The 23,207-nt window shown below is 44.1% G+C and overlaps 1 protein-coding gene across 1 annotated transcript; it reads left to right on the top strand.

Annotated features, from left to right (window-relative positions):
- The first annotated feature begins 1,070 nt into the window (after nt 1-1,070).
- On the top strand, nt 1,071-4,107 carry RNF227 (ring finger protein 227). Its single transcript, XM_056570117.1, has 2 exons — nt 1,071-1,584; nt 3,602-4,107. The coding sequence occupies exons 1-2, from the start codon at nt 1,284-1,286 to the stop codon at nt 3,658-3,660; spliced, it is 360 nt and encodes a 119-aa protein (XP_056426092.1). The 5' UTR covers nt 1,071-1,283; the 3' UTR covers nt 3,661-4,107.
- The last annotated feature ends 19,100 nt before the right edge of the window (nt 4,108-23,207 follow it).

Raw genomic sequence — 23,207 nt, 5'->3', positions numbered from 1 at the left:
AGTGTGGCCGTCCTAAAGTCTGTCAGAGTCACTGCAAGTCCTTGCGAGGTCCCCTCCGTGTTACTGGTCACCTCTCTGGGATCCTGACCGAGCTGTAAAGACTGTTACCATCTGTCTACCTCAGTAAAGCTGCCATTAACCCTAACCTGGTCTTGGACTTTTATTTGCCCGGCCTAACTAGGTCTAGCTGAGCTACCTTCGGGTGGTTACTTAGGCAAACCACACCCTGGCGTCACGAACATTTAGGGGTTAATACCATCTGCCCCTGGGCTACAACATCTGCCCCCCGTACACCTCACATTGCACCCCCGTTTCACACCACAACATGTCTTCTCTATGGAACGTGTCGTAGAAAGTTCCTGGATTCCAGTGGATCTGCCTTTGTTGTTTTCCGGGAACACTCAGCGATTTGGCAGATAAAGCGAAGACCTCCCCGAATCTCCCTCCCCCACTGCAGTGGCCAGTACAGTCGTCTTTAACCCCATAAAGACACTGATTATTTTGGCTCTTGGGGGGCGCTATTAACTTGTATCTTCCCTGACTTCCCAAAGCCCGAACTTATATTGATTTCTTTTCTCTTGCAGGACGAGATACACATTTTACACCATATTTGGGTAAATATCGTGTATTGGAAACCTTTGGATTGGGAAACAGTAATTCTGCAAGTTTTGGGAATATCAGATTTTTTTTTCACAGGGGAATTTTTTTATAATGGGAATAAAAAAATAAAAAATATTGAGTGGATGGCAGCCTAAAGGGTTAATAAACCCACTTCTCCATATGGATGTCATCCTGGTATTAACCCCTTAATGACCTTCATTTTTAATAGCGCTTTAACGTGCAGCGTTCAGAAATTCGATAGGTGGTAACAGCGGTCGCCGGTCATGTGACCTCCCTGACTAAGCATGTGACTGGGGAGTTATAAATAACTACATGTAATGAAAAACAAAACATAAAATAAGAAAAAGGCAAAAAAAAAATGTAAATAGAAAGTAAATAAATTAATGACGTCATACCACAGCTCCTTATGACTTGTAGTAAGTCACCTGAGAGTCGGGATAAGAGGTGACGTCATCGGTCACATAGGTCGCGCGTGGAATTCAGGGAAATTACTCCACGCGACACAAAACAACTCCCAAAACCACGCCTCCTCTCCCCTGATTCGCCCTGACGTCACTCGTTTCCGGCGGGAGGCGGAGCTTTTTCTTCCTATAAAAGCCTCACCCTCTGACGGGTCCCCTCATTCATTACCATTCACTCTCTGCAGAACAGCACGAGGCGTCATGACGTCACCACTGCCTAACGTCTCCGTAGAGGAGGAAGAGTGCGGCATCTGTTACCTTGACTACTGCCAGGAGAGAAAGCGGCGCTCATTGGCCGCCTGCCACCACGTGATCTGCTCCGGCTGCCTGGAGAGCCTGGCTTCCATGGGAGGCGATGAAGTGACCTGCCCCTTTTGCCGCGCGCCGTCGCCGTTGCCCAGCGACGACGAAGAGGGGGCGGGGACTACTGACGTCACCGGACGCTTCAAATGGTTCAAGAGACTGTACAGGAGAAAATCGAAGGCGGGGTCTCGCCGTAGAGGTAAGCGAGTGGGCGTGGCTATGATCGGTGATTGACAGGCAGCAGCAGTTGCCGAATTATTTTTTTCTTCTAGATTATTGGATTATAGGAATTTTCTTTTTACATAATTGGATATTTATTAGAGCTCTCGAATATTTTCTTTATTTATTATTATTTGAATATTCATGTTCATTATTTATATTATTAGTCTATTGAATATGTATTAGAGCACTCATCATTTTTAATAATTCTATTTAAATATTTATTAGAATGCAAAATTTATTATTTTAGAATATTGTTAGTATATTGAAAAGTTGCCAACTTATTAGAACGAATAGTAATAATAATAAAAATGAGAATCCTTATACACATTCTGAATAGTAAAAAAAAAAATAATAAAAAATAAAAAATTATATATATATTTAATATTAATTAGGATGCTTAATTTTTAAATAATAAGCACCCTACTAAATATTAAATGACAATATTAATGTACTATATATATATATATATATATATATATATATATATATATATATATAATTAATTTATTATTACATTTATTTTTTTTTTTTTTTTTTTTTTTTTTTTTACTAATTTGGTGAATATTTATTTGGAGGCAATTTTTTTTTTTAAATTTTATAATATTTGTATATTTTATATTGCGATGCGAACTTTTAGTATTAAAATTACCGTATAAGGCTGGGTCCACACTACGTTTTGTCCCATACGGGAGCGCATACGGCAGGAGGGAGCTAAAACCTCGCGCTCCCGTATGTGACCGTATGCGCTCCCGTATGCCATTCACTTCAATGAGCCGACCGGAGTGAAACGTTCGGTCCGGTCGGCTCATTTTTGCGCCGTATGCGCTTTTACAACCGGACCTAAAACTGTGGTCAACCACGGTTTTAGGTCCGGTTGTAAAAGCGCATACGGCGCAAAAATGAGCCGACCGGACCGAACGTTTCACTCCGGTCGGCTCATTGAAGTGAATGGCATACGGGAGCGCATACGGTCACATACGGGAGCGCATACGGTCACATACGGGAGCGCGAGGTTTTAGCTCCCTCCTGCCGTATGCGCTCCCGTATGGGACAAAACGTAGTGTGGACCCAGCCTAAGACGCACTTTTTCTTCCCCCAAAACTGAGGGGAAAAAGTCGGTGCGTCTTATACGGCGAATACACCCCTATCGCGGCGGTCCCTGCGGCCATCAACGTCCGGGACCCGCGGCTAATACAGGACATCACCGATCGCGGTGATGCCCTGTATTAACCCTTTAGACGTGGCAATCAAAGCTGACCGCCGCGTCTGAAGCGAAAGTGACACTAACCTGGCTGTTCAGCGATTTCACCGCGGCGTCCCGAACAGCCCGACTGAATAGCCGGTTTAGTGCTTACAGGACACCGGGAGGGACCTTACCTGCCTCCTTGGTGTCTTCTCCGTTCAGGGATCCCTTGTATGGCCGGCGCTCTCCTTCCTCGTCGAGAGCGAGGATACCCGGTCGGCAGCAGAGACATTCCGGAGCGACGGGGACACGGCGACAGCGATGGAGCGACATCCAGGGCAGCGGTGACGGGTCCGGAGCGGCGGGGACACGTGAGTATTACCTTCTCCTGCAGTGGTCTTCAATCTGCGGACCTCCAGATGTTGCAAAACTACAACTCCCAGCATGCCCGGACAGCCGTTGGCTGTCCGGGCATGCTGGGAGTTGTAGTTTTGCAACATCTGGAGGTCCGCAGATTGAAGACCACTATTGGGTTCAAAATCTTGGTTTTACTTATTTTTTTTTGCACCTATAAATTGCGTCTCATACGCCGGTGCGTCCTATAGGGTGAAAAATACGGTAATTGTAATAGTAAAGATGAGAATTCTTACACATATTCTAAATAAAAACAATGAACATCCTAATAAATAATAAATTATATAATTATAATATTTGAATATTTATATTTTAGGATGCTAATTTTTATTTTTATAATTATTTTTTCAATGAATATTTATTTGGGTGCTAATTTTTTATATATTTTATTTCCTAGGTTCTATGGCCAACGAGGACCTACGGGACATGGTGCTGATTTGCTCCTACTTCATGTGAATAGTGACCTGGGACTTCTTAACCCTTGGACCTGGGAGGGCTGTTATCTGTCCGGGCATGCTGGGAATTGTAGTTTTGCAATGGCTGGAGGCACACTGTAGAAGATTGTGGGTTCCTTCATTCTTACTATATACCTCTAATAGAGTCTTGTCTTGGGAAACCTGAAGGAGTTGTGGGGGAGGTATAAGTACACAAGGTGCCTCCTTTGCTCTGCGCCAATGTCGGCGTACATCTCGGACCCTTTAAAAAACGGACGATGCTTTAGTAATGGTACAACTGTATGAAGACAGTGCCACCTAGTGGCCGGCACGGACTATAAAGCCTGTGTGTGAACGGTCATATTTAAGGCATGGACAGTGAATTCCTGGATGGTGTAATGTTTCCTCCCATGATGCACTTTGTATTTTTATTCTATTTATATTTATTTATTAACTAGATGCTGCGATTTTTATATATATATATATATATATATATATAATATGTGAATTTTATAATTCTCACAAAAAAATATGGATACAAGATACAAAAAAAAAATGAGCAAACTTGGAAATATTTGCTAATTTAAAACGTAACATTTATTCAATATGTAATAAAATAAGTGTCCTCAAATAACAACAAAAATGTGTCGCAAACAACTGTGATAGCCTGGGGGATGTAGGGTATGGGGAGTGAAGCTGTGCAGTAATTAAAGGGTGCTTGTTAACTATTTGCGATGCCAGGGTGAGGGCTCCTCAGTAATGCTTGTCCTACCGCCACCCTTCCCAAGAGCGATAGGGAGGTAGATAATAATGGAATGTCCACAACCGGAGAGTTTTCTGAAACAGGTGTAACTTTTACTGAAGATTTTCTGCAAGCTTCATAAACTGAACAGTCTCTATGCATCCAACTGCTGTCTTTAGGATAATATGCCCTGTTCAACTGGATTTAGGGGATTGAGTTGCGGTCCAGTAGACACGCTAGCTTTAGCGGGGGTAGTCTAGAACTGACGGTTTTAGTTCAGCTGAGGCTGGTAGGTTTTTCAGGCCTAGTGTGTCTTTGCAAGCTGCGCAGATCCGTCCTGCTAGTCAGGCATCCACGAGAGTAGTAACCGAAGAGAGCGATAATTGGCTATAGCTCCCTTTATATGGGCAGGGGCTGGACTTAAGCTAATTGGTCCATACTTGTGTCAATCACCATTACAAAGACTTGTGGGTGACTGTGACCCAAGGACCTCCAAAGGTCCTCCAACATACCATTGAGGAGATTAACATGGTCACATGACTGAAGGTCCTGCGACGCTAAACAAGGTAAGTACTTTACATTATGTTAGATATACATTATTTCTTAAATATATACATGTATTAACATTAGAGAATTAGACTTAAGGAGAGGCGACTAGGGTCCCCACCTTAGGGACCCTACCTGAGCGTAGTTACTCTGACTTTGGGGACCTCTACACTAGGTACTGTATGCAATACGGTACCAGGCCACCACACAACGCCAAAATACTGTGCTGCAAAAACCTGAAATATAGCCTTTAGTAAATAAACAAACAATGTCCTAGAGTTCAGCATATTATACACAATTGGATATTAAGAAAGTCCCGATGCATTTCCCCCCCCCCCCCCCCCCTCTTTGTAAAAATAAATTAGCAATGCAAAAGGGGTTCATCAGGGGACAACAAATAGGAGAACAACAGGCTCAAACTGATATGGCAAGAAAAAACAAGGTTGATTAGATAAAGGGGTACTCCACCCCTAGACATCTTATCCCCTATTGTGACATCACGAGCGGGTGTGACCGTGACGTCATGAGACTCCAGTATTGCACCCGACGCTCTAAACAAGCATTGGGTGCAGCGCTGGAGTCTTGTGATGTCACAGCCATGCCCCCCCCTGATTGTCACGCCCCCTCCCATAGACTTGCATTGAGGGTGTGTGGCTGGGATGTCACGAGCCTCCGCCCTGCATGGCGCTCACTCCATGCACCGAATGTCTGGGGTGCTGTAGCTGAAATCGCAGGGGTCCCACAGCTGTGGGATCCCTGCGATCAGACATCTTATCCCCTATCCTTTGGATAGGGGATAAGATGTCTAGGGGTGGAGTATCCCTTTAATGATAGATCGGTCCACAAAGGGACCACTCACGCAGACGCCCTGGGTGTTTGATGATGGTTGTGCTGGTATCCAGGATAATGGTCCTGTCACCTCTCCGAGCGCAGGGAGTTTTATATCATTGCATAAATAAGGTTTATTAATGGCTGTTGCTGCCTGGGAGTTTATTTACATACCAGCTGAGTACCCAGTGTTGACCGATACACAAAAAGGTAGAAAATAAAAGGGGTGTGGCTTTGTAAGATGGGGCATGGCATGCGGGGAGGGTGTGGCTTGCCAGCTGCACTGATGCATTCACCAGGGGATGATACCAGAAGTCTCATATACTTGTATGGGCCTTAAAACAAAACCCCCAATTCTTTATCTAAGGGTGTAGGTTAGGGTTAATTGAATTCTTGTCACAGCCACGTGCTCCACCACCCATATTTCCCACATTTTTGCTGCAAACCAATCAGGATCATTTCTCGAGGTGATCCATTCTTTGACAATGGTGGGGAGGTGAGATAATCTACCTAATAGGGGAGATTACCTACCTGCCGGCAGGGCCATTTGAAGGAATTTGGGGGCCCCAAGCAAAATAGACTTGGAGCCCCCCTTCCCCCCCCTTGATGTTCACGCACAACACGCTCTAGGGCCGGCGTCAGGATGTAGTAACACTGGCCCTTAAATTCTGGGAGCGCGACGTGAGTGAGTGTCGATAAGAGGCCCCCACATTAGGTGCAGCAGAGTCCCCCCCCCACATTAGGTGCAGCACAGTTCCCCCACATTAGACTGGCAGTGTTCCCCCCCCCCCACATTAGACTGGCAGTGTTCCCCCCCCCCCACATTAGGTAGTCAGTGTTCCCCACAGACATACAGCCTCCAGCCATATACAGTGTATGGCTGGAGGCTGTATGCGTGTGTACTGCCCCACTTCAGTGCTCCGACCACTGCTCCTCCGGTCCGGCCATAGCATTAGTTCCCGGGACCAGAGAAGCTGTGGTCGGAACACCGAAGATGACGTCCCGCCGGTCACTTACCAAGCTGACCAGCGCACATCCTCCTCCTCCTCACTGCTCCGGTCTTCTGTGCCTCCGTTGCTATGATGTCCCGACGTGTGCTATCTCCTGTGGCCCCTGCTTTTATAGACTTAACGTGGGGCCGCAGAAAGTTAACGGGGGCATCCTCGTGTCCCGCAAACATGTTTCAGGACACAGGGATGTCCTTAATAGTGATGGGGGGAATTGCCCCGTCTCTACAGAACGAGCAAGTACCGTCTCTGCTCAGGGCCCTGGGCCAGCTCGGGGCCCCAAGCAATTGCTTGGTTTGCCTGTCCTGTAGCGACGGGCCTGCCTACCATGGACATCTACTGAATAGAGGGGATTCCCTACCTACTTAAATCTACCTCATAGAGGGGGGTCCCTATGTACCTGCTGGGGGCTTTTACCTAATAAAGGGAATTCCCTACATATCTTCTGGGGGCTTCTAACTAATAGGTGGGATTCTCAACCCATCTACCTACTAGGAAACTCTTCCTAACAGGAGGGTTTCCCTACCTAACTTCTGGAGGCTTCTACCTAATAGAGGGATTCCCTACCTACCAACTGGGGGCATCTATTTTATAAGTGGGATTCCCTACCTAAGTAACTGGTGGGGGTTTCTTTTTAATAAAGGGGATTCTCTACCTACCTACAGGGGGTGCAATTTTCGTTACTTGCCTTGAGCGCAAATAGAGCTATATATCATGCCGACCAATGATAAAACTAACACTGGGAACTATAAACTATACCCTAAGATATATGAAGTAACCTATAACAACTCATATCACTTATAAGTGTACAGATCAGGTCACTGTCCTGGGCTGAGGATCTTTGTATAGAGGCTGCCTGGTGATGATGTGGCGGATTGAGATTTTATATACATATACATATATATATATATATATATATATATATATATATATATATATACATACACTAAGCATAAACACTTATCTATATATTACAGGACATTAGGTAACGAAGAAAATCAGCATTACATCTGTGGATGACAAAGTAAAAAATTAAAACTTTCCATGCATTGGCCAGGAATCGAACCCAGGACTCCCGCGTGGCAGGCAAGAATTCTACCACTGAACCACCAATGCCTTGATAGAAAAAAATCGACCTGGCTTCACTGCCCAACTGCTAGCAAAGGGGGCAGAGGGACTTGGTTCAAAAGAAGGGACTGTCCCTCTAAAAGCTGGACACCGGGTAGGTATACAGATGTGGAGGAGGTCAGATAATTCAGCACCGAGCTCCTGGCTGAACCGTGAGCCCAAGGCTGTGAGCGCACCGCATCGCTGTCCCTGTCAGACTGGTGTAAGTGCTCATTGCCCAGGGTTACTGACTGATATGATCATTGGGCGATCACCAAGGACACAACTAGAGTACTTTTAGGCTCAAGGGAAAATTCTGGACCTGCCTTCCTCACCCCCATGTGTGTTGTTCAGATACATGGACCCTTGTAGCGTTAGGTGTATGTGCACTCAGATGTGCACATCTCAGTGCCTCGTAAAGTAACAGTGCTCTGCTGAGTGCCTCATACAGTAATAGTGCCCGTCTGATTGTCCATCCAGTAATAGTGCTCCTGTGAGTGCCCCATACAGTAATAGAGTCCATCTGAGTTCCCCATACTGTAATAGTGCCCCTCTAAGTGCCTCATACAGTAATAAAGTGCCACATACAGTGATAGTGTTCCTCTCTCTTGGTGCCTTATACAGTAATAATGCTCCTCTGAGTATGTATACAGAAATAGTGCTCCCCTTAGTGCTTCATATAGTAATAGTGTCCCTCTGTGTCATATACAGTAAAAGTGCTCCTTTGAGTGCCTCATACAGTAATAGTGCATCTTTCAATGCATCATACAGTAATAGTGTCCCTCTGAGTGCCACATACAGCAAAAGTGCCCCAATGAGTGCATCATACAGTAATAGTGCACCTTTGAGTGCATAATACAGTAATAGTGTCCCTCTGAGTGCCACATACAATAATAGTGTTCCTTTGGGTGCCTTACAGAGTAATAGTGCTCCTCTGAGTGCCTCTTACAGTAATAGTGCCCCTCTGAGTGCCATATACAGTAACAGTGCTCATCTGAGTCCTCCATACAGTAATAGTGCCCCTCTGAGTGCCTCATACAGTAATAGAGTCTCTCTGAGTACCACGAACAGTGATGGTGCTCCTCTGGGTGCCTTATACAGTAGCACTGCTCCTCTAAGTGTCGTACAGTAATAGTTCTCTTCTGAGTATCCATACAGAAATAGCATCCCCCTTAGTGCTTCATATAGTAATAGTGCTCCTCTGAGTGCCTCATACAGCAATTGTGCTCCATATCATACAGTAATAGTGCCCCATACAGTAATAGTGTCCCTCTGAGTGTCATATACAGTAAAAAATGCTCCTCTGAGTGCCTCGTACAATAATAGTGCCCCTCTGAGTGCCTCATACAGTAATAGTGCACCATTGAGTGCATCATATAGTAATAGTGTCCCTCAGAGTGCCACATACAATAATAGTGTTCCTCTTGGTGCCTTATAGAGTAATAGTGCTCCTCTGAGTGCCTCATACAGTAATAGTGCACCATTGAGTGCATCATACAGTAATAGTGTCCCTCAGAGTGCCACATACAATAATAGTGTTCCTCTTGGTGCCTTATAGAGTAATAGTGCTCCTCTGAGTGCCTCATACAGTAATAGTGCACCATTGAGTGCATCATACAGTAATAGTGTCCCTCAGAGTGCCACATATAATAATAGTGTTCCTCTGGGTGCCTTATAGAGTAATAGTGCTCCTCTGAGTGCCCCTTACAGTAATAATGCCCCTGTTGAGTGCCTTATACAGTAATAGTGCCCCTATGAGTGTCCATCTAGTAATAGTACTCCTCTGAGTGCCACATACAGTGATAGTGCTCCTCTGGGTGCCTTTTACCGTAAAAGTGCTCCTCTGAGTGTCGTACAGTAATAGAGCTCCACTGAATATCCATACTGGCCCTTTAAATATTAGAGCTCTGGCGCATGCGCGCCGGAGATGAGAGACAGAAGGTGCTGCAGGAGCAGAGCGTGGTGAGAGACGGGCCAGGACTCGCATGCGGACGCGTCCTGCAATGCGAATCCTGGCCCCGCCGGCGGTCGGGGACACAGGGACACTGCGCTCATGGTCGGTGCTTGCAACTGGAACGCAGTGTGTAACAGTACCCTGCCCCTTTGGTCTCCCCCTCCTTTTACGGCTCAAGAATTTTTGAGAAGATCCTGATCTAGGATGTTATCCTGTGGTTCCCAAGACCTCTCCTCTGGTCCGAATCCCTCCCAATCTACAAGAAAGAAATATTTTTCTCTGATGAATTTGGAGTCCAGAGGTACCCGAGATGGGAGTAGGAAGAATGTCCTTTTTAGAGAAAAGCGGTTATGGATGGCGGGTTTCAAGAGGGAGACATTAAAAGAATTTGGAATCCGAAAGGAGGAAGGCAGATGAAGAGAATAAGCCACTGGATTTAGATGTTTCTTGACTTTGAAAGGACCCAAATAGCGTGGACACAGTTTGTAACAAGGTACTTCGAAGCAGATATATTTAGATGACAACCACACTTTGTCCCCAGGTGAGTATTCAGGAGGGGGTGCCTTTTCTTGTCCACTTGAGATTTCATACGGGTCATGGTATAAAGAAGGGAGAGATGAGTCTTCTTCTAGATGGAGGTGAAGTTCCGTACAAGTTCATCAGCCATAGGGACACCGGAGGGAGAAGACAAGGGCATAGACCACAAAGAAGGGTGAAGTTCCTGTGGATTCGGTATCGCTATGGTTGTAAAAAAAAACTCTGCCCTGGATAGTAGATCGGCCCAGTCATCTTGGCGGGCAGAAACAAAGTGGTGAAGATAATCTCCCAAGATCTGTTTCACCCTCTCAACTTGATCATTAGATTGGGGATGAGAGGCAGAGGAGAAATCCAACTTAACTTGAAGATGTTAGCAGAGTGCCCCCCAGAATTTGAAGACGAACTGGACTCCCCGATCAGAGAAAATATGTGTCGGTAATCCATTGAGACTGAAGATATGGGAAAGGATCAGTTTAGCTAGCTGAGGTGCAGATGGTAAACCAGGCAAGGGCACAAAATGAGTAGTGTTGGGCGCGAATATTCGCATTTAGAATTTTTATCGCGAATATAGCAAATTAGTGAATTTGCGAATATAGCGAATATATACGCTATATATTCGAAATTATGAATATTCACTTTTTTCCACATATGCGCATATTCGCAAATGCAAAATGAGCCATTTTAGAAAATCGATCCAAAACAACCCAGATGACCATATTGCCTCTAGAAGAAGGAAGGTCAGTAATGAAGTCAATCCAGTGTGCAAGAAAAAAAGGGGAAAGGGGTGAGACGGCACTGGTACTAGAAAAAACGCACAAAAATGTGAATAGGGGACGGTGTAGGAAAAACAGGTGTTATTATTTGCTAATCCAGGAAGTACCTGATCGGACTAGAGGGAACCAAACTGACTGTCTTGAGGTGCTCTCGTTTGCATAATAGTATATTCAATGAAGCAACAAGAGGAAACAAAAGTAACGGAGCACTCACATTGTAGACCTGTATCCTGAGGCAAGAGTGTTGGCTTCAGACCCGGTCTTCCATGGCAGGGAGGCGGTAGATGGTACCGGGGGAGTCTCGGACGCCGGCCACGGACCGTATCATGCCCACTGGTGCTTCGTCAAGCCATGTATGCATCAGCACGTTCTCTCCTGGTCTTTAACCCCTCATTTTTGCTGTGTGAGTAAAACAGAAAAAACTATGTGTTAACCCTTTTTCTTTTCTCCATAGTGATAGGTTAAAAATTAAGAAAAAACAGAACACCAACGTGTGAAAGAAATATTATATAAAAATCCAAGCAACATAGAGTATATGTCAACTTATAATAAAGCACCAAGTTTGGACTTATCGTTTAAACAAAAGGGGCCCATAGTGTTTAACCTTTTAAGGACCCCGGGCATATGCATACGCCCGGCATCCCGAGTCCTTAAGGACGTGAGGCAGATGCATACGCCCGTGGGAATTCTGGTCCCCACCACTAGCCGGTTGGGTACCGGACCGGAATGCCTGCTGAAATCATTCAGCAGGCGTACCGGACCGGAATGCCTGTTGAAATCATTCAGCAGGCATCCCAGCACATAGCCGAGGGGGGTCCTGAGACCCCCACCCCCGCATGTCGGCGATCGCAGAAAATCGCATGTCAATTCAGACATGCGATTTTCTGCTATTCGGGGCTGGTCGGGTCTCTGGTGACCCGATCACCCGGAAAATAGGGATGATCGGAGCTGTCAGGGACAGCCCTGATCATCCTGAGGGATAGGAATGAGGTGCTGCGATCTCCTCCTATCCCCTGCCATTGGTCAGAACTGATTCAGACCAATGGCAGGGCAGGACAGTGGGTTGCCATGGCAACCCCCGTTCTGCCCACCCCTGGATGTCAAGGGGATCGTGGGAAGAAGATGGAGGCCGGTACCTGCAGGAGAAGATGCCTGGGGATCCCCGATCGTCGCTGGAGACCGCTGGATCCTGGCTCAGGTAGGGAAACTACATGGGGGGGGGGGTAGTTGTAGTTTCTCAACATCTGAAGGGTCACAGTTTGGAGACCACTGTTACAGTAGTGCCCAAACGGTAGTCCTCCAGATGTTGCCAAACTACAACTCTCAGCATGCCTAGACTTTTTTTTAGTTTATATGTTCTGATGGGTTTTGATCTAGTAATTTCTGTGATGTCCGGGTCACTTTGTAGAATGAACCAATTTGAATATATTGCACTCCTGATTTTATCATTAAGCGGCAAATTTTTTTATGAAAAAATGGCTCTCTGTGTAGTCTCATTTTTCGTTTGTTTGTTCTAGATTAGAAATTTTTCTCTTGGCATATTCGTAATTCTTTCTCCGTCTTTTTTCAAGATTCTTCAGGGGATAACACTTTTGAACCAACCGTTGTTCCAGGTCATCCGCTTGCTGGTTGAAGGTGTTTACATCTGTATTAATTTGTTTCAACTGCACCAACTGACTGTATGGAATCGCAGATTTTACTTTCATAGGATGTAATGATTTAAAATGTAATATTGAGTTTTTCGCCATATCCTTCCTTAAACCTGAAGTGTGAATTACTCCATTAATAATTTCAATTTGCACGTCCAGAAATTCCAGCTTATTTCCTCCAAACACTGATGTAAATAGCATATTTACTTCATTTATGTTGTTTAGCTAACTGGCAAATTCTTCAAATTGGGCTGGGGATCCTGACCACACTATCAGAATATCATCCACATATCTTAATATAAATTTGATGAAGTGTGTAAAGGGGTTAAGTGGGGTAAAGATATAATTTTGTTTGAAAACTCCCAAAAAAATGTTTGCTAAAGAACAAGATACCGGGGACCCCATCGTGGTCCCCGACAATTGTTTAAACCAATTGCCCTTGTACTGAAAACAATTGCTATTCAACACCAACGATGTGGCATCTGTTACAAACTGAACAAATTTAGGGGATTTATCCGTGGAGGACAAAAATGTCCTTAGAGCCTGCACACCTGCATCCTGTGGGATGCTGGTGTTCAGGCTCTCCACGTCGATAGATGCCACACTGTATTCATTGGATCACTCAAATTCTTGGGGAGAAATAAGATCTCTGAAATCTCTGACGTATGTGGGGATTTATTTTAACAACAGGGAAACCAACCATTCTAAATAACTTGAAAGTGCCTGGGTAGGGGTTCCTATGGCGGCAACTATAGGGCGGCCTGGGGGAGGATATTGTTTTTTATGAATTTTGGGTAAAATATAAATATGAGACCCCTTCTGCTTTTGACACTCTGCTTTTGACACTATAACTTCTTTATTATTACTTAACCAATTTAAGGCTGAAGGCTCCTTTGGTGTGATGTTCGAGCCAGACTTAGGATAGACTAGCGCCCGAACATCATTACATACCGCTTGGACAAAGACTTCTATTTGGCTGCCTGGAATGGTTGGGGGATTAAATGTGGATTTCATATCTTCCTCTTCAAATCCACTGTATTCTATAGTGGGAATGCCCTCTGCCTCATCCCATAGATCCATAAGTTCCTTCACTGCACTATAATCTTCTGGTTCTAATCCTTTTGCTATCCAGAAACCCAGGGGTCCTACTTTACATTGGGTTTCTCCCTCCAAGGGTTTTCTTTCTTTATTAACCCTACTCTATCTTTGCATTGTGGATAAATACTTTTTAAGGCAAATTTTTCTTACTGGTTTAAATAAATCTTCCTCAAAAGAGGCAAAATTTTCATTTAATGCAAAATTTTACCCTTTATTAAGTACCTTCATGCATTCAGGTGATAGTGTGAATTCAGTCAGATTCACCACTAAGGTTTCGTCGGCGTTTCCTTCCAAGATACTGTTTTCCTTTTGTATGATTTCCTTTGAGTCATGTCTGTATCTCCTCCTCCCTCCCCGTCGGGTCCTTGTCCTCGGCGGGGTGGATGTCGGTCCCCCGAAAAATTAGGTTACCTGGGTCCTAGTTCTGTTTCATCCGGACTAGATTCCGTATTTGTAGTAAAATAGTCAGACGCCTGAACTTTTTTCTTTCGATAGGTGGAAGATCTAGGTTTTCTTTTTTTTCTTGCACACTGGATACATTTTTTACCTACCTGTATATTAGGTGATTCAGAGCACGGTACATATACACCCACAGAAAGTAGATTTTTTTGGGATTTTGGTGGAATTGAAAATGGAAATGGTCACAGTAGAGGGAGTAGAAGGCAACACGGGAAGAGCGGATGTGGGGGAGTTTTTTTCATTGTGCGAAAGAAAAGATGAAATCCAAATGGTCAGTACGAAAACCTTAGAGTTTAAAATCCACACTTTGGCTGACAAAGAGTTGAAATTATTTTGGACTATTAGTTCTTTACAGTCTTATACAGATAATTCACGTACACCTAGAGTACTTCGCCCATATAAACCACCATAACAGTTTACAGATAACCCGGACTTTGTACAGAAATGGAATGATTTGCACTTGATGCATTCTTTTAATTTGCAAAAATTGGTATTAGAACAAAATAGGATCGAATATGAAAAAATCACTACTGAACTTTGCAAGGCTCGTCAAGAGTTGAAAACTCGATTAACTGAAAGTCAATTTATAGCCTTCAATAGCAACCTAGACAAAATGCTTGCTTTGGCTCAAGCGTCCATTAAAGAAATTATGAGGGACAAGCTAAAAAAAAAGATTTTTAGTCAAAGCAAGTCTAGAAAAAAAATAACTAAACAGGCAAAACGGAAAGGGGTATAGAAAACCTAGATCTTCCACCTACCGAAAGAAAAAAGTGCAGGCGTCTGACTATTTTACAACAGATATGGAATCTAGTCCAGATAAAACAGAATTAGGACCCAGTCAGCCTAATTTTTTGGGGGACCGACATCCACATCGAGGACATGGACCCGACGGGGAGGGAGGAGGAGATACAGACATGACTCAAAGGAAATCATACAAAAGGAAAACAGTATCTTGGAAGGAAACGCCGACGAAACCTTAGCGGTGAATATGACTGAATTCACACTATCACCTGAATGCATGAAGGTACTTAATAAAGGGTAACATTTTGGATTAAATGAAAATTTAGATTTGCCTCTTTTGAGGAAGATTTATTTAAATCCATTAGAAAAATTTGCCTTAAAAATATTTCTCCACAATACAAAAACAAAGTAGGGTTAATAAAGAAAGAAAACCATTGGAGGGAGAAACCCAATGTAAAGTAGGACCCCTGGGTTTTTGGATAGCAAAAGGATTAGAACCAGAAGATTATAGTGCAGTGAAGGAATTTATGGATTTATGGGATGAGGCAGAGGGCATTCCCCCCCTATAGAATACAATGGATTAGAAGAGGAAGACTTGCAAAAAAAATTATTTTGTGGAGGCAACCAATCCATATTTAATCCCCCAAACATTCCAGGCAGCCCAATAGAAGTCTTTCTCCAAGTGGTATGTAACAATGTTCGGGTGCTGGTCTATCCTAAGGCTGGCTCAAACATCACACCAAAGGAGCATTCAGCCTTAAATTGGTTAAGTAAAAATAAAGAAATTGTAGTGTCAAAAGCAGACAAAAGGGGCTCTGTGGTAGTTTGGAAGAAGCAGGATTATGATGACGAATTAAATAAATAACATAGCAATAAACTGGGTTATGAAAGAATCCCTCAAGACCCTACACTGAAAATCTTGGAGAGGGTACAAAGTTTTTTTTAAGAAATACGTGGAACTTGGTATCATCAGTGAAAAAACAACAGAAAAATTGGTCCCAGAAAATCCATCTAAACCTCATATTTATATTTTACCCAAAATTCATATAAAACAATATCCTCCCCCTGGCTGCCCTATAGTTGCTGCCATAGGATCCCCTACCCAGGCACTTTCAAGTTATTTATTGTTGGTTTCCCCATTGTTAAAACAAATCCCCACATATGACAGAGATTCTGGAGATCTTATCCTTGCTCTTCAAGATTTTTAGTGGTTCAATGAATATAGTCTGGCATCTATCGACGGGGAGAGCCTCTACACCCGCATCCCACAGGATGCGGGTGTGCAGGCTCTAAGGACGTTTTTGTCCTCCACAGATAAATCCCCTAAATTTGTTCAGTTTGTAACAGAAACCACATCGTTGGTGTTGAATAGCAATTGTTCTCTGGACAAGGGCAATTGGTTCAAACAATTGTCAGGGACCGCTATGAGGTCCCCGGTATCTTGTTCTTTAGCAAATATTTTTTGGGGAGTTTTCAAACAAAATTATATTTTTACCCCACTTAACCCCTTTACACAGTTCATCAAATTAATATTAAGATATGTGGATGATATTCTGATAGTGTGGTCAGGATCCCCAGCACAATTTGAAGAATTTGTCAGTTATCTAAAAGACATAAATGAAGTAAATATGCTATTTACATCAGTGTTTGGAGTAAATAAGCTGGAATTTCTGGAAAGGCAAATTGAAATTATTAATGGTATTAATGGAGTAATTCACACTTCAGGTTTTAGGAAGGATACAGCGAAAAATTCAATATTACGTTTTAAATCATCACATCCTACAAAAGTAAATCTGCGATTCCATACAGTCAATTGGTACGGTTGAAACAAATGAATACAGATGTAAACACCTTCAACCAGCAAGCAGATGACCTGGAACAACGGTTGGTTCCTAGGGGTTACCCCCTAAAAATCTTGAAAGAAGCAAGAGAAAGAATTACGAATATGCCAAGACATAAATTGCTAATCCAGAACAAACAAAAGAAACTACACAGAGAGCCATTTTTGCATTTAAAAATATGCCGCTTAATGATAAAATCAGAAGTGCAATATATTCAAATTGGTTCATTCTACAAAGTGACCCGGACATCACAGAAATTTCTTTCACACGTTGGTGTTCTGTTTTTTCTTAATTTTTAACCTATCACTATGGAGAAAAGAAAAAGGGTTAGCACACATTTTTTTCTGTTTTACTCACCTGTTATCACGCAGCAAAAATGAGGGGTTAAAGACCAAGAGAGATCGTGCTGACGCATACACGGCCTGACGAAGCGCCAGTGGGCGTGATACGGTCCGTGGCCGGCGTCTGAGAGTCCCCCGTACCATCTACCGCCTCCCCGCCATGGAAGACCGGGTCTGAAGCCGACTCTCTTGCCTCGGGATACAGGTCTACAATATGAGTGCTCCGTTACTTTTGTTTCTTCTTGTTGCTACATTCAGTAATGAAGTCCATTGCAATGTTAGTCCAATGCAGGTCAGGGACAGGCAAAGGATGTGGAAGACCGGCAGGCTTGGCACGTGGTGTTTTGTCTCGGGCACAGACTGAGCACATACCAACAAAGTCAATGACATTCAGTTTCAGAGTGGGCCACCAATACTTTTGGGAAATTAGTTGCAAGGATTTAGGGACACCGGCATGACCAGCCAACAGAGAGGAATGACCCCATCTCAAGATTCGGAGATACATAAGTCAAGGAGATTCATAAGTCTTCCCAGGGGGCAGATGCTGATGACTCGCTGGTGTTGCGGAAATAAGAGGTACAAGACCTAAAGATGTGATTCCAGGTCTTGTACCTCAGAAGATCTAGATAGAGTGTCAGCCCGAAAATTCTTCTCTGCTGGATGGAAATGAATAAAAAAGTTAAACCTTGAGAAGAACAGGGACCAGCGAGCCTGTCGAGGGTTATGACAATGGGCAGACTGAAGATAGAGCAAGTTCTTGTGATCTGTATAGATAGTTATTGGATGCACTGAGCCCTTTAAGAGATGTCGCCATTCTTCCAAGGTCAACTTAATAGCCAAATGCTCCTATAGTATAATTTCTCTCCGCTGGAGAGAAGGTCTTAGAGAAAACTCCACAAGTCACAGTCCTTCCCTTGGAAGATCTTTGTGTCAAGACTGCTCCTGCACCAACTGAAGATGCATCCACCTCTAAAGTAAATGGCGTGTCCGGATCAGGTCTTGACAACACCGGAGTAGAAGCAAAGGCAGACTTTAAGTGTTTGAAGTCCAGACTTTCGGATTGGCAGTTGTTTTGGTAAGAGATACGATGGGGGCAACCAAGGTGGAATAATGAGGAATAAACTGCCGATAATAATTGGCAAAGCCAAGGAAGTGCTGAATCGCATTCAGACCAGAAGGTTGAGGCCACTCCAGTACAGTGGATAATTTGTTAGGATCCATTTGTAGTCCTTGACTGGTAACAATGTACCCCAAAAATGGAAGACTGTTTTTTTCAAAGGTACACTTTTCAAGCTTTACATAGAGTTGGTTGTCTCGGAGATGCTGTAAAACTTGACAGATATGGAGATGATGAGTGGGGAGATTGGGCGAATAGATGAGAATGTCATCCAAATAGACGACACAGGAGTAGAGAAGGTCCCGAACAATATAATTGACAAACTCCTGGAATACTGCTGGAGCATTACATAGACCGAATGGCTTTACAAGGTACTCAAAATGACCGTCTCAAGTATTAAACGCAGTCTTCCACTTGTCCCCTTCTCTTATACGAATCAAGTTATAGGCACCACAAAGATCCAGTTTGGAGAAAATCCTGGCACCTTGCAGATGATCAAACAACTCCGCGATTAAAGGAAGAGGATAGCCCATGTCCCTGGACTTAATGTGAGGGGTTGGGTTTCTAGGGGTGTAACAAGCATAGGTGATATATGGGACAGGAACCTTTGTGTTCCTTTTGAATTATTGCATGAAAAATTTGCAATCCCTCATAAGGAATTTTACAGATATCTACAAGTCCGCCATGCATTGCTCTCTATTAAGATGCCCATGCTATCTGCTGACTCGGAACTCATTAAATGGTTATATAACACGAAACAAATAGGACATAGTATATCGTTGAGCTATGGTTTCCTCCTTAAATATACCTCATCCACCTCTAATGTATATAAAGATAGATGGGAAACTGATCTAGATAGCAATTTCTCCATACACTAGTGGAATAAAGCTCATTCTATCATACCTAAGTTTACTAAATGTATTAGTCACTTGGAAACGTCTAAAAAAATTGTTCTATAGGTGGTACCTTACCCCACATCGTTTGGCCCAGTTCACATCCACTTCGGAGGTCTGCTGGAGATGCACTAATCCAAGGCACGTTTATGCATATATGGTGGAACTGTCCTCGGATATTAACATTTTGGAGAACATTAGGTAGATAGATATTCCTTTTTCCATAAAACCATTATACTCCAAACACTTATTACAGCGCGACACTCCATTACTAAAAAGTGGTCCCTACCATTAAAGAAATAGTGCAGGGAATAAATTTAAATTGCTGGCATTAATACAAGGTTTCTTGTGCCTTAGATACAGATTCTACCTTTCTATCTAGATGGGATATATGGTTATCCAACCCCCACAACAAAGTGCAAATATGATACTCTTTTACTATTTCTTTGGCGATATTGGTGAATTCTTTTTGTACTAATTCCTGTTTTTCGTTATCCTATGTATTGCTTTTGGCTGAAGCGAGTGCATTTCCAAGGTTTATTCCGTTATTGTATTTATGTTAAATTATAAATTTTAGTTTGAACATTGCTATGTACAACTAGGCATTTGCTATTTCTGTGCATCCTAATACGAGTTATTCTACCTCTACTTATTATGTACCTTAGGATGCAACCACTGTACCTTATGTTTATACTTCATGAAAGATTTTGAAATAAAATGACTTGTTAAAAAAAAAAAAAGAAGGGGATAACTTTTTTTATTGTCACTTTATTCAGTCCTCGGTAGTCGATGCAAGGACGCAACGACCCATCTCCGTCAGGAGAAGAGGATTTCTTGATAAAGTCCTTCTGAAGGTTCTCCTGGATGTACGGTAGGTTGACATGGCCTGGGTTTCATCAACAGACAAGGGGTAGATTCAGCCCCTGGGAGGTGTGGTGCCAGGCAGTAAATCAATGGGAAAATCGTATGGATGATATGGAGGCAAGACTTCAGCATACTTTTCACTGAAGACATCAGCAAAGTCCTAGAGGAATGAAGGTAAACTGGGCAGAGGACTAGACGATGATTTCAACTTGGTCACACGTATGTGAATACAGTGGTTGTTGCAGTACGGACCCCAGCGAAGAACTTCTCCAGTTTTCCAATCCAGCTGTGGGGCATGAAGCTGCAACCAAGGCAGGCCAAGCAAAAGAGGAGAAGTACAGTGTGGGAGTACGTAGAAGGACAAATTCTCCTTATGCAGGAACCCGATCTGCATCGACAGGGGTTCTGTGCAACATAGCACAGTACAGTACAGTCTTTCTCCATTGACCGTAGAGATGTACACTGGTTTTAAGAGGCGAGACACTGGCAGATGATACTTATGCACTAGGGAGGCATCAATAAAGTTTCCCACTGAGCCACAGTCCAGGAAAGCCAGAACAGAGAAGATCTCTTTAGAGGGAAGAAGAGGCTGGACCGTCAAATTTAAACGTGGAGAGGTGGAATTCACACCTAGGGAGGCTTCTCCCACGAACCCTAGGTGCGAGCGTTTCCATGTGGCTGTGGACGCAGAGGACACTCTTTAAGAAAGTGGTCTGCACTGGCACAGTATATGCATAGATTTTCGGTTCGTCTGCGAGTTCTTTCCTGCAGGGTCAGGTTAGACTGATTCACTTGCATAGCCTCTATGCGGGAGGCAACATAGAAGGTTGCGATGGTTGCTGGAAGACTGATGCCAGACGAGGAAAGCGCCGAGGTCGTGCAGATTCCCTTTCTTGTTGTAGTTCCTCTCGTCGCTCAGAGAAACGGATATCAATCTGGGATGCCAATTGTATAAGTTCATTCAAGTTAGGCAATTCCCGGGCAGCGAGGACATCCTTAATTTGGCTTGATAATCCTCTCTTGAAAGTAGCTCAGAGAGCTTAATTATTCCAAGACAACTCCAATGCCAGGGTCTGGAACCAGATAGCGTACTCACCCACAGTGAAGTTGCCCTGAGAAAGACTCAGCAAAGCCGTCACAGTGGAGGAAGCTCGAGCAGGTTCTTCGAAAACACTGCAAAATTCCGTCAGGAACGCCTGGAGATTGGTAGTGATAGCATCACTGCGATCCCACAGCGGAGTTGCCCAAGCCAAGGCCCTTCCAGATAGAAGACTGATGACGAAGACCACCTTTGCTCATTCTGTGGAGAACTGGTCCTCCATGAGTTCAATGTGCATGGAGCACTGCGTCACAAAACCACGACAGGAATTGGGATCCCCCTCAAACTTTTCTGGAAGCGACAAACAGAGTTTGATTCTGGAGGAAACTGCTGCAGCGGGAGGCTGTGGTGGTTGCTGCTGAGCAGATAGCAACTGCTGCATCATGGCGGATAGCTGGTTCAGCTGCTGTGCCTGCTGGGCCAACTGCTGTGACTGAAGCGCGATGATAGAAGCGAGATCTGTGTTGTCAGGCAGAGGTACCCCAGTGGGATCCATGGCTTGATCTTACTGTAACGGAGCTGGATGTGGATCCTCTACCTGTGTGGCTGATGACTCGGACCGTATCGGGGAGCGGAGTCTAAGGGGCTGCTGGTCTTCACCAGAGCCCGCCGCAAGGCAGGATGGGCTTGCTGCGGCAGGCGACACCCAGGTCGCTACCCCTGACAAGGCTGGACCACACAGGTAACTGTGCAAGGCGAGGTACCAAAGGAAGAGGCAGTAGCGAAGTCAACGTAGCAGAAGGTCAAGGCAGGCGGCAAAGGTTCGTAGTCAAAAAACGTAGCAGGAAGGTCTGGATACACGGGTATGGCAAACAGGCAATAGGAATGCTTTCTCTCAGGCAATAGGCACTGAAGATCTGGCAGAGAAGTGTGGGAGGTAAACAACTTCTAATGCGGTGTCAGGTGTATTCACTAATTATGGGCATACTGGCCCTTTAAATTTCAGAGCTCTGGTACGAGCGCACCCTATGGGACGGAGATGCGCACGCCGGAGCTGAGAGACAAAAGGAGCTGCAGAAGCGGAGCGTGGTGAGAGACGGGCCGGGGACTCGCATGCGGGTGGCGCATCTCGCAATGAGAATCACGGCCCCGCCTGCGGTCGGGGACACAGGGACACTGTGCTTGCGGCCGGAGCGCAGTGTGTAACAGCTCCTCTGAGTGCTCCATACAGTAATAGTGCTACATACAGTAATAGTGTCCCTCTGAGTGTCATATACAGTAAAAGTGCTCCTCTGAGTGCCTCATACAATTAAAAGTGTCCCTCTGAGTGGCTCATTCAGTAATAGTGCATCTTTGAGTACATCATACAGTAATAATGCCCCTGTTGAGTGACTCATACAGTAATAGTGCCCTTCTGGGTTCCTTATTCAGCAATAGTGCCCCTCTTGGTGCCTCAAACAGTGATAGTACTCCTCTGAGTGTCTCATACTGTAATAGTGCTCCTCTGAGTGCCCTATACAGTAACAGTTCTCCTCTGGGTTGTGCTTACAGTAATATTGCCCTCTTTGTGCCCCAATACAGTAACATTTTCCCTTTGGCTCTTTGATGATTTGTGCACCCATCTCCTAATAATAGTGCCCCTCCCCCTACACACTTCAATCCTATCAGCCCCTATACATCACATAGATGGTACTACTGTACAGCTCTCATAATACTGAGCAGCACTTTATTGCTCGTAGATCTCAGAAGATAGCACTGGCACCCCCCAAGCCCACTTTTCCCTCAGGCCCAGTTGCCAGTACCCAAAACAATGTTCCTCTTCCTCCTGAGTGCCCTATCCTCTAATTATTAGTATTACTTTTTTGGTAAAGTTGTGACCCCTTGTCTAAAGAAGAAATTATTTAGCAATGAGACAAAGTTATCTGGAACCAACTTTATCTGCCAAGTCACACTTCTTTAGAGAGTTATTACTGAACGCATTCCACTCTTCTCGAGTATGTTTTAAGAATTCAAGAACTTCATAAGAAAGAGCT

Source organism: Hyla sarda, chromosome 4, assembly GCF_029499605.1.
Source record: "Hyla sarda isolate aHylSar1 chromosome 4, aHylSar1.hap1, whole genome shotgun sequence".
Classification (NCBI taxonomy): Eukaryota; Metazoa; Chordata; class Amphibia; order Anura; family Hylidae; genus Hyla; species Hyla sarda.
Note: the sequence above shows the minus strand (reverse complement) of the source record. Positions and strands in the feature narration are given on the sequence as shown.

Bases quoted from the DNA above. Each gene is read 5' to 3' on its own strand.
- RNF227 (XM_056570117.1), top strand. From the start codon at position 1,284: ATGACGTCACCACTGCCTAACGTCTCCGTAGAGGAGGAAGAGTGCGGC. The intron at 1,585-3,601 runs GTAAGCGAGTGG...TTTATTTCCTAG, and splicing joins GGCGGGGTCTCGCCGTAGAG to GTTCTATGGCCAACGAGGAC.